Source organism: Acomys minous (assembly GCF_964271855.1).
Source record: "Acomys minous genome assembly, chromosome: 20".
Lineage (NCBI taxonomy): Eukaryota > Metazoa > Chordata > Mammalia > Rodentia > Muridae > Acomys > Acomys minous.
Window position 1 is genome coordinate 17,612,856 of NC_140502.1, and position 11,711 is coordinate 17,624,566.

General features: G+C 54.3%; 1 protein-coding gene across 3 annotated transcripts in view; it reads left to right on the plus strand.

Annotated features, from left to right (window-relative positions):
* The window catches only part of ZC3H4 (zinc finger CCCH-type containing 4), a 36,375-nt gene extending 25,233 nt beyond the window's left edge, over positions 1-11,142 (plus strand). For 2 of the 3 annotated variants that reach the window (XM_084771027.1, XM_084771028.1), the window contains exons 11-13: positions 2,558-2,916; positions 3,098-3,477; positions 7,504-11,142. In XM_084771027.1, coding sequence (XP_084627153.1) covers positions 2,558-2,916; positions 3,098-3,477; positions 7,504-8,993 — 2,229 coding nt within the window. In that variant the 3' untranslated portion in view covers positions 8,994-11,142. Of the gene's footprint in view, positions 1-2,557; positions 2,917-3,097; positions 3,478-6,283; positions 6,533-7,503 lie in introns of all 3 variants that reach the window. The other variant, XM_084771026.1, reaches the window with a different exon arrangement.
* The last annotated feature ends 569 nt before the right edge of the window (positions 11,143-11,711 follow it).

Sequence of the window (11,711 nt, forward strand, 5' to 3'; positions counted from 1 at the left end):
GAGCCTGTCAGCTTTCAGTACCTTCCCAGCAGTGTCTGATGGAAGGCTGCCCCCTGCTGGAAGTTCAGTGTTCACACTCAAGCAGGAGCCCAGGCCTGCCTCTTGGGTCGGGTTAATTTTTCTTGTAGCTTTGTTTTATTTTTTTAAGTTTGGTTTGAGGGGAGGGTTGGTTTTTGTTTATTTTTGGTTGCATTTGAGACATGGTCTCTCTGTGTAGTCCTGGCTGACCTAGAGCTCACTGTGTAGACCAGGATGAGTGCTGGATGAGTGGTAGGCAGCACCATAGCTGCCTCTGTAATTTTAAGTCTTCTTTCTTTTTCTTTTCTTTTCTTTTGTCTTTTCTTTCTCTTTCTTTTTTCCTTTTGTTTCAACAGTTTTGCCTTGTGGCCCAGGCTGACCTCTTTGTTCCTCCTACCTACTCTTCTCAGTTTTAAAGTTGTCCACTTTCACTCACCTTTCGGTTTGTTTGTTTGTTTGTTTTTCAAGACAGGGTTTCTCTGTGTAGAAGCTTTGGCTGTCCTGGACTCGCTTTGTAGACCAGGCTGGCCTTGAACTCACAGCGATCCACCTGCCTCTGCCTCCCGAGTGCTGGGATTTAAGGGAGTGTGCCATTATGCCTGTCAAAGATTTTTTTAATAGAAAAAATGGTTTTGAAATTATTTTAATTTAGAAATAGAAAGGAGGAAACAGAGGAAAACACAAAAGTATACAGGCATTTTTTGTTTTTTTGAGGCAAGATTTCTCTGTATAGTCTTGGCTATCCTGGACTCACTTTGTAGACAAGGCTGCCCTCTCAAATTTATAGAGATCTGCCTTCCTCTGCTTCCTGGCTGAGTACAGACATTTTTACTTTATGAATTTCTCACACCCTCATTTGTTTGCTAGTTCCAGTAATGTGATGAGAGAACACTTAGCCACCCACAGTAATGTTATTAATAGGGACATGCATCAAACCCGGTGTGGTGGTGCATGCCTGTAATCCCGGCACTCGGGGAGGCAGAGCCAGGTGGGTCTCTGTGAGTTAGAGGTCAGCCTGATCTACCCAGTGTGTCCAGGATAGCCAGAGCTACAGAGAGAACTTGTCAACAGAAAGAAGCAGTCACACTTGCCACTTGCATACACAAATAAGCAAGGTCATTGTCACAAATTCTAAGCTTTTGCCTAAACTGGAAATATACAAATGTACTTATGTACTAATGACTTAACCATTAGCTGAAGAGTTCAAGCCTGCAGCCAACTGCGCTGAACTGTGGAGACCCACAGTGCTGTGAGCAGATCCGAAGTGAATTATGATGTGCACAAGGCAGACACACACACGCGCACACACACCACGCACGCACGCACGCACGCACGCACACGCCCAGCCTGCTGTCCTGTACAGTTCTACTGTTTTATCCTGTGAAGATGGGGCTCAGACCCACCTGCTACCCATGCCTATCATACCCTAAAAATGCAAACCGTAGAGACAGAAGCAATACGGGCAGCTGCTAAGGAATAGGGGTATTTACAGAAAAAGACGGGAATTCCAGTTGTCGGGATGGGTTTCCTCTGTGTGTGTGTGTGTGTGTGTGTGTGTGTGTGTGTGTGTGTGTGTCTCCACGAATTGCTGGGTGGCATATCCATAGAAATTAGCCTGCCTGCGTCTCTGGAGTGCTGTAAAAGTGCGTGCCACCACCGCTGCTGGTGACTATCCTTTTTGCATACGTGACAGACCTTTGGGAATCCTGTGGGACACTAGCATTGGCGCTAACGAAAGGCTAAGATATACAGTCAGCTCTAGCCGGTTCGCATGTCCTTGTCCTTGGACTCAGACCAATGACCAGCTTAGGAGTGGACTCCGTAGCCTTGGGCTGAAGGGTCTGCTGTAGAAGGCGGGTAGGTGTTACCTGCTCACACACACGGAAGGCAGGAACCCAGCTGCGGTGCTGGCCATGCTCAGAAGGCATCTCTAAGGGAGCTGTGGTGGGTGTCAGCAGGACTGCTTTGATCTAGTTTGTTACCCAGCAATGCCAGCTAGGGTTGAGCCCTAGGCTTCTCTTGTCTGGTAGCTGTCCCAGATTGTTCAGGATATTGGTCAGGTTTTCACACTTGCTTGTTGGTAGACAGAAGTGTTTCCGTTTTTTGTTTGGTTGGTTTTGGTTTTTCGAGACAGGGTTTCTCTGTGCATCCCTAGCTGTCCTGGACTTGCTTTGTAGACCAGGCTGGCCTCCTTCCTCTGCCTCTGGAGTGCAGGGATTAAAAGGGAGCACGACCACGCCCGGCCAATAGAAGTGTTTTGAAGCCTTGTAGACAAATTCGGGTCAGTAGAGGCTTATGGACAATGTGAATGGGAACCGTGGTGGTGAGAGGGCGCTGCCTTCAAACTGGACATCTCTGCTAAGATTACAGTTGTGTGCCATTGTGCCCAGTTTGACGAGGAAGATGAATTCAGGTCCTAGACCTTGTGCACTAAAGGCCCTAAGCAGGTGTACGCTTTTAAGTTTTTCCTAAGGAAATTCAGGTCTCTGCACAGTCTGACTTGGTGGAGGCTTCTAATGTGACTTCCTTTGCCCCACAGATGTTGGCTGATGATGCAGAAGCAGGTGCTGAGGATGAGAAGGAGGTGGAAGAGCTGAAGAAGCAGGGCATCAACCCCTTGCCCAAGCCGCCTCCTGGTGTGGGGCTCCTGCCCACCCCTCCACGGCCCCCTGGGCCTCCAGCCCCCACCTCTCCTAATGGCAGACCCATGCAGGGTGGCCCTCCTCCCCCACCGCCACCTCCTCCCCCACCTCCTGGGCCTCCTCAAATGGCCCTGCCAGCACATGAGCCGCTGTCCCCACAGCAGCTACAGCAGGACATGTATAACAAGAAGATCCCTTCTTTGTTTGAGATTGTGGTGCGGCCCACAGGCCAGCTAGCTGAGAAGCTGGGCGTGAGGTGAGTGTACTGCCCACAGAAGCACAGGAGTGTGGCCTGGCCGGCTCTGTCCTTCTCTGAGGCTGGCATACCCCTTTTGGGCTTTTGGCCTCAGGCTCTAAGTGAGTACTGCAGGTGGGCTGGGCTGGGTGCCACTACCTTTCCTCAGCAGCTTCATCACAAGTACTATTTCCTCCTCTAGGTTCCCTGGACCTGGTGGACCCTCAGGGCCAATGGGTCCTGGCCCCAACATGGGACCCCCAGGGCCAATGGGGGGCCCCATGCATCCTGACATGCATCCCGATATGCACCCTGATATGCACCCAGATATGCACCCCGACATGCATCCTGATATGCACCCTGACATGCACCCTGACATGCATCCCGATATGCCAATGGGTCCTGGCATGAACCCTGGCCCTCCCATGGGTCCTGGTGGTCCCCCGATGATGCCCTATGGTCCTGGAGACTCCCCACACTCGGGAATGATGCCTCCCATCCCGCCATCCCAGAACTTCTATGAGAACTTCTACCCGCAGCAAGAGGGCATGGAAATGGAGCCGGGCCTTGTTGGGGATACAGGTATGTAGGCACCAGCCAGGCTGCAGAGCCGGCTCACCAGGGTGGGCAGTGAGCAGAAGTGGCTTTTCTTCCTTGGCCCAGTCTTACAGCAGCCTGCCAGTCTCGTTCCTGTCCTGTGGGTGTTTTTGGTATTGTGGGACCCTTTGTCTTGTTTGTTGTCAGTGTAGGAAGCTGTGCTCGCAGTACCCGGCACCAATAGGGAGCAAGGCAGAAATGGCTTAGGAAGCTGTGCTCATGGTGCCCAGAATCAGTCAGGAGGAGGGCAAATGTCTGAGACAAGCCCCTCTTCAGGCAGTGCTGGGCTTTATGACTCTGCCTGTCTGACCCCATGACCATGCAGGATCTTGCCTCTTTCCTGTGATGTTAACAACCTCAGTGTCCAGCAGTCAGGGCTAGGTGTTGTGGGTTGGCTATGGGGGATTCAGTGCAGCCTCAGAGGAGGGGGACCTGCCCCAGGCCAAAGCTCAGAGTGAGTGGCCTCTGTCCTTGCTACAGTTGCATTCTAGTAAGGGAACAGGAAGGAAGTCAGTGGCTCATTTCAGCATTAGCCATTGTTAGAGAATAGTAGGGTAGTGTAGAGAGAGTGGTGGGGCACAGCCAGCGCCCTAGTGGAGGCAGTCATCTGGGCTTCTCTAAGAAGGTGGCCAGGCGCCACAGCTGGCCTGCCTGTCTGAGGAGAGCAGAGATGGCTGTGCATCTAAACATGCACAGGCATGTGTGTCACCATAGCAATACCTGCTCTGTAGAGCAGTAGTGGGCAGCAGACAGCTGTTCCTGAGGTTCCCAGCACTCAGTAGGCTGAGGCTGGAGGATCACTTTGAGTTCTAGACCAGCCCAGGATACAGGGAGACTGTCAAACAACAAGAACAGTGGTGGAAATTTCCAGGCTCCCATGGAATTACCTACAGCAGATGTGCCCGGGTGGTAGCAGGGGAACCAGTGCGGACTGTCTGTGCTGCGTTGGCTGGAAGGAGTAGTGTAGAGGGATGGACGCCGAGCACAGGCTGCTCTGTTGGCTGAGGACTGCTGCTGCCTAAATCAGGAGCCTGTGTGTGGGCATGGATACCCGTAGTGTATGCAGTACAGTGCGTGGTAAGGAGTGGGCTCCAGGAGATGCTGAAAGGGCAGGCCGCTGAGGTTGAGGAGCGGCTGCCTGGCCTGAGGGAGTTGGCATGTTGAGGGTGGCTGTCTCTGCAGCAAAGCTTGTATAGTGAGTTGCAGGGACTGCTCTTTAGAACACAGGGCTGCTGTGGTTTCTGTACACCTATCGGCCTTCTGGTAATTGGTGGTGTATGGAGGTGAAGCCTCGGCCTGGGTCCCCAGCTCTAGTGGCTGTAGCATAGAGTAGCTCTCATTAGGGTCATGTACTAACAAAATTCAGGCCGTGGTAGTGGGCCATCCGTCACCGTGTGTGAGTATTCACAAGTTCTGCAGTTTGTAGTGTATGTGTGTATGTGGGGGTGCGCATGAGAAGTGTGCAGATGTGTTTAGGCCAGGGTGACCTGTCAGTTGATCACTGTACATATAAGGCAGAGACTCATTTGAACTTAAGAGATCGCCGTATCAGCTAGTATCCGGGAATGCCCTGTCTCCTTCCCAAGTGCAGGTGTTCCAGACCATTGTGCCTTGCCTTACTTTATGTTGTGCTGCGGACCCAACTGTGTGGCAGTGGCCCACCGAACCGTCCTTGCAGTCACGGTTTTTCTATTTAAGCTATTTAAAATACCAGACTGGCTTCTTGGTAGCAAGGCCCGCGTCTCTGATGCTCAGTATATTGTCCCAGCTGGGTAAGAGTCGTGTCACGTGTGGAAGGGATAGAGTGGACTCTCAACAGACCTGGGCACTCTGGCTCACCCATAATCTAGGAGTCGCAGTGAGATGTGGTGCTGTGTCTATTGCTGATAGTTGAGCTGCTGGTGAGGGAGGGAAGACTTGCTATGGCCAGGTAGGGGGCGCTGCCCTGCCCTGCCATCCATGTACTTGTGTGCTCAAGGATTCTGATGTCCAGGAATCCCTAGTGAACTTGGGGTGGGGGATTGCCCTGAGCTGGACTGAGGTTTTTTGCGTGTTTTGTTCTCTTCTGGTTCTGCTTCTCAGACATACAGTGCCTTTTTGTCTTACAGGCATGTCCAACCTGCAGTGTAGGCAGCACATGCAGCTGACACAGGAAAGCAACACAACACAAAATCTTAAACTTAGTCAAGCATTATGACTAGGCCGGCCATCATGGCTCCAGCCTTCAATCCCAGCACTCAGGGGGTAGAGGCAAGGGGATCCCTGTAAGTTCAAAGCCAGCCTGGTCTGCTTAGAGAGTTGCAGGCCATCCAGGGATTCGTAGTGAGATACTGTTTTAAAATTAGGACCTTTTTTGTGTGAGATTATTTTTACTTTGATTACATGCTTTCTCAAGTGTGAATTTGGTAGATGACAATGTCACATTATACTGTCAAACGGTTGGGCACGCCTGCAAGAAACCAGGAGACTGCTTATGGTAGATGTTGAGCCAAGCCTGCTTGCTGGGAGGACAGCAACGGTTTCCTAGCCTGGGGGCTACAGGGCCTGTCTACAGGAAGCCTCGCCTGGGGCATAAGCACAGTTCTGCTCACGTGGATAAGCACCCACCATGCCCTCCCTGAGCCTCATCCTTTCCCTGCCAGCTGGGCCACTGTGGGCTCCTGCTGCACCCTGAAGACACCCAGGCCTGGGGAGGAGGAAGGGACGGGTGGCCATCCTCATCCTCACATGCCACCAGGCTTGGCTTTCCCAACGGAGGCCTTCCCGACACAAACCCTCTTCCCTGCCACAGAGGACTACGGGCACTACGAAGAGCTGCCGGGGCAGCCTGGGGAGCCCCTCTTCCCCGAGCACCCTCTGGAGCCCGACAGCTTCCCCGAGGGAGGGCCCCCAGGCCGGCCGAAGGCGGGCGCCGGTGTCCCCGACTTCCTGCCCTCGGCCCAGAGGGCCCTGTACCTGAGGATCCAGCAGAAGCAGCAGGAGGAGGAGAGAGCGAGGAGGCTGGCTGAGAGCAGCAAGCAGGACCGGGAGAATGAGGAAGGCATGTGTCCCCCGGCAGGGGCCCAGCTGGCTCTGTGCAGGGACGAGGGGGGCCACCTAGGCTGGGTGCTGTGTCTGAAAGGAAGCCCTGACCTGGGCTGCTGCCTCATGCTGAGGAAATGGAGGCTAGGGCTGCTCCTCTGTATCTTGGGTTCAGAAGACTACTGACTCAATGGAGGAGGGTGGTGGGCTGGTTCCTAGCAGAGACAGTGCCCTTCCCAAAGATGTCCGAGTGACTCTTGGCCTGATCCCTAGAGCACATACTTGGGAAGCCAAAACCAAAGAGGAGCCAGCCAGCCATAGAGATACAGATGTGGTGTAGTCATGGGCTCAGGTGGTCACCCCGGTGGCATCCATCTCAGGGCTGAATAGACTTGGGAGCAAGCCAGTGGGGACAGTTTAGAGAGTTCAGGCCATCCAGGAGGAAGAACAGAGTCTTCGGCCCCATCCTGGTGGCTCAGGTTTCCCTCCTGGGCTCTGTGATTGCATCTGCCCTTCCCTGACCCCTGGACCATTGTGAGGGGCCTGGGCATGTGTGTGTGTGAGCTGTCAGCATGGCTGTTTTCCAGACTTCAGAGAGAGGTGCTTAGTGCTGGTCTGGCCGTCTTTGTCTGGACCAAACCTGCCTGGAGGGTGGGAAGAGGCAGTAGGGCCCTGGGCTTTTAGGCCCAGCCCTACCTTGCCTTAATGGCACCATACCTCCATTTCCTCACCTGTCCAGTGGGCAAATGATGACAGGACTTCCTGGGGTGATTGTGAGTTATTCAGGCAGGCCAGACTGTCTTCCAGGATTGGTGCTGGTCTGAGAGAAAAGCCACGATGATGTCAATGCCCAGAGCCAGGCTGTGCTGGGAGCTGGGGGCATATTAGATGCTAACTAAGAGCACAGAACCACACACCAGGGGTACCTAGGGATCCACGAGGGCTATGGATGTGCCATTCATGTTTCTCCACTGTTCTGCTCTCTCTCAGGTGACACTGGAAACTGGTACTCAAGTGACGAGGACGAGGGGGGAAGCAGTGTCACATCCATTCTCAAGACCTTGAGGCAACAGACATCAAGCCGACCCCAGGCTTCAGTCGGGGAACAGAGCAGCAGCGGGCTGGGGGACCCTCGCCTCCAGAAGGGACACCCCACAGGAGGCCGGCTAGCTGATCCCCGCCTCAGCCGGGACCCCAGACTCAGCCGCCATGCCGAGACTTCAGGAGGGTCTGGCACAGCAGACTCAGCGCCCTCTGACCCTCGGTTGGCCCGTGCCCTGCCCACCTCCAAGGCTGAAGGCAGCCTTCATTCCAGCCCTGCAGGCCCCAGCAGTTCAAAAGGGCAGCCCCCTGCAGAAGAGGAAGAAGGGGAACGGGCGTTGCGTGAGAAGGCGGTGAACATTCCCCTGGACCCCCTGCCTGGGCATCCACTACGGGACCCTCGCTCTCAGCTGCAGCAGTTCAGCCACATCAAGAAGGATGTGACCCTGAGCAAGCCGAGCTTCGCCCGCACTGTGCTCTGGAACCCTGAAGACCTGATCCCCCTGCCCATCCCCAAGCAGGACGTGCCCCCAGTGCCTGCTGCCCTGCAGTCCTTGCCTGCCCTGGATCCCAGGCTCCACCGCTCCACACCCCCTGGGCCTTCCAACACTCGGCAGCGTCCAGGCTCCACAGATCCCAGCACATCTGGCTCTAACCTACCTGACTTTGAACTCCTCTCTCGAATCCTCAAGACTGTCAATGTCAACACCCCTGGCCAGAGTGACAAACCCAGCGATCCCAGGGTGCGGAAGACCCCTACTGACCCCAGATTACAGAAGCCAGCAGATCCTACGGCAGCCTCCCGTGCAGCCAAGCCCTGTCCGGCCGAAGCATCACCTCCTGCTGCCAGCCCAAGTGGGGACTCATCCCCACCGGCCACAGCTCCCTATGACCCCCGAGTGTTGGCAGCTGGTGGTTTGGGCCAGGGCAGCAGCAGTGGGCAGAGCAGTGTGCTGAGTGGCATCAGCTTGTATGACCCAAGGACTCCCAATGCAGGTGGTAAAGCTGCAGAGCCAGCTTCCGACCCGAGTGCTCAGCCCAAGGGTCCTGAGGGCAATGGCAAGAGCTCAGCCTCTAAGGCAAAAGAGCCCCCGTTTGTCCGAAAGTCTGCCCTGGAGCAGCCAGAGACAGGGAAGGTCAGCACAGATGGGGCCACAGCCACGGACAGATACAATAGCTACAACCGGCCCCGGCCCAAGGCCACTGCAGCCCCCACTGCTGCCTCATCCACCCCGCCCCCTGAGGGGGCCACACCCCAGCCTGGGGTACACAACCTGCCAGTGCCCACTCTCTTTGGTACTGTGAAGCCGGCCTCCAAAACTGGCACAGGAAGCCCGTTTGCTGGCAACAGCCCTGCCCGTGAGGGTGAGCAAGATGCGGGGTCCCTGAAGGACGTTTTTAAAGGCTTTGACCCCACAGCCTCCCCCTTCTGCCAGTAGTGTCAGTGGGGCCCAGCGCTCCCTCCACTCCACCACCCTCCCAGGGTGACATTTAAGGGCAGCAACCAGAGTTAGGGGTGGGGAGTGGGGTGGTGGGGAGGGTGTTCTTTCTTTACATTTTTCTTCCCCTTTTCCCTTTTTTAAGTAGTACTTTCTTTGAGTCATAAATTGTATCTAACTGTCTTGGGTTCTGGTCAGTGCTGCAGACTCCTGGGCTCCTTCTGCCCAGTGAGCAGCTTATACCCTGCGCCGGACAGTGGCAAGTACCCAGCCTGGGGCTTCCCTGGAACTGATGGAAGCGTAAGTGTCTGGGGAGGCACTGAAAGCCACTCACCCTGTGCTGCTGGGAGTTTGACAGAACCACACGTCTCGTGGAAGCTGGTGCAGGGGAGTCTAGAGCCCCAGGGTCAAGTGTCCTCTCTCCAGCATGCAGCCTGTGACAGCTTGCTTCAGGACAAAGCAACAGTGAAGTAAGGAAAAGTCCAAAGGAGAGAAAGGTCCTGGCAGCCCCCTGGCCCTGACCTGCTCGGGCCTGTGCATTCCACGTCCTCCGTCCAGGGTTTGTCCTCAAAGTGACACCCTCCAGCTTTCCAGGAGACTCTTGGTAAGACAGACCTTGCAGGGGTAGGACAGCCCCTCAAAGCGTTCTCCCTCAGTATTACCTGTCCTGTGCCACTGGCCTGACCCTCGAGACAGCTCAAGGATCCGTGGTGTGGTCACCTGCCAGACTCCTGAGGAGGAAGGCCAAGGGTGGCCCTGGCAAAGTGTGTCTGCTAGCTGCTCCCACACCCCTTAGCCGTGTTAATCTGTAGAGTACCAGATAGTGTTTGCTTTTCCCTCCCAAGCTGACAGAAGCCGGGCATAAGTGTTCTGTTGTGGTGTTGGGTTAGTGGGTGTTTCCCAAACGGGGGCCGAGGAAACAGCAGGTATCCAGCTGGGGCCAGCGTGGTGTGTTGGTCCCTGGGACCAGGCCCCTTCAAGTGGGGAGGCCAAGGTATCTGCCAGATCCCAGACAGTGGAGGCATTTCCACAGCCTCCCCCACTAGCCCACCTAGGGCTGGCCTTGTTCACAAAGCCCCAAGAGAGACTCTTCCTGTGACCATGCCCATAAGATTGGGTCAGAGAACCGGGTAAGACCAGCAGGCCTTTCTGCCGCTGGGTCACTGGCCAGGCCCTGGAGGTATGCTTTCTTGCAGGCTGCCTCTTTTGTATCAGGGTCTCTTGGCCCAGCTGCTTCCTTCTTGCTAATAAGGAGACCTAACATGCACAGCCAGTAGATTCCCCTCTGCCTCAGGGGAGGGGATGGGCTCCCATCTCTCCTCCCACCCCACCCCCTCCCCCACCCCTATACCCTCCACAACCCAAAGAGTAATCCCTTCAAAAGAGTTCGGGGGCCTGAAGCCAGGATAGGAGGGGCTTGTGCCCCACAGGCTCACAACCCATGGGGGCAGTGCACCAAGATCAGGTTGGTTTGTTTGTCTTGTGTTTTTTATTTTGTTTTGTTTCCTTAAACAATCATCAATGAGATTTGTCTTTGGGCTCCAGCCTTGGCCATGAGGCCACAAGGCCAAGGCTGGGGGCCGTGGTGAGCATAGGATAGAAGAGTACAGTGTGGCAGGGTGTGGATCCCCTTCACCCCTTTGCAGATTCTCTTGTAAGAGCCAGGCTTGGTGGTGTGCACCTGTCATCCCAGCACTCAGGAGGCAGAGGCCGGAGAAGCAGAGGTTCAAAGCCAGCCTGGTCTACATTAGAGAAAGAAAACGTTGCTTTTGCTAGAGAAAAATTAAATTAATTTCTAAAGCTGAAATCTGTGGGTGAGATGGAGCCCTCTTGGAATAATTAGCTGAAGACCCTCACGGACAAGGACCTCCACTTGAATTCTCACTCGCCATCAGGCCACACTTTTAAAGAAAAATTGTTCTCTAACCAGGATTGTAACAAAAGTGTAAATAGTATTTCTGAGTTGAAAGTCGATGGTGCAAATATGTATATAACGTACTGTATTTTTACAATGATCGTCGCATGGCCCTCCCGCCCCTTTTGTACTCAGTATCTGTCTTCCAGAAACCTCACCTGCCTTCTCATGTGGTCTCCTAACCCAACCCAGTCATTGTATTACTGCCATTAAAGGATGCAGTTATTTTAAACAGCTTGCGAGTCTCCTCTCATCTCTCTGCCCTGCCAGACAGCAAACAAGGAGGGTGGGGGAGCACCTGGGCTCTGTGGACTGTTTCATTACAGTGAGCTCAAGCCCAGGGCTTCGTGCATTCTGGGGAGCACTGCGCCCTGTGACATCCCTGGCTCTCACATACTCAAATTTAGCGGTGACAGCTGGGACAGTGCACAGGCATGTGATCCTAGCACTTGGGAGGCTGAGGCCAACTCGGGCTGGACATGAGGTAAAAGAAGGAAACAAACAAGCTTGAGTTAAGTAAGAATTCAGCTAACTGGAATAACCAAGATGGTAGGTTCAGAACGGCGCCTGGGCTGCTCGTCACCTGTGTGCTCATCCCCCTGAGATAATCTCCAGACTGGACTTGGGACTTAGTATGTAGCTGAGGATGACCTTGAACTCCCAGTTCTCCTGCCTCCACTTGCTGTGTGCTAGGATTCTGGGTGTACACCACCAAGCCCCACTTTATTTCTGTGCACACGGATGCGTACAGAAACATCTAGATATGTACACACGCACACCTTCAGATGCTCTGCTTTTGACAC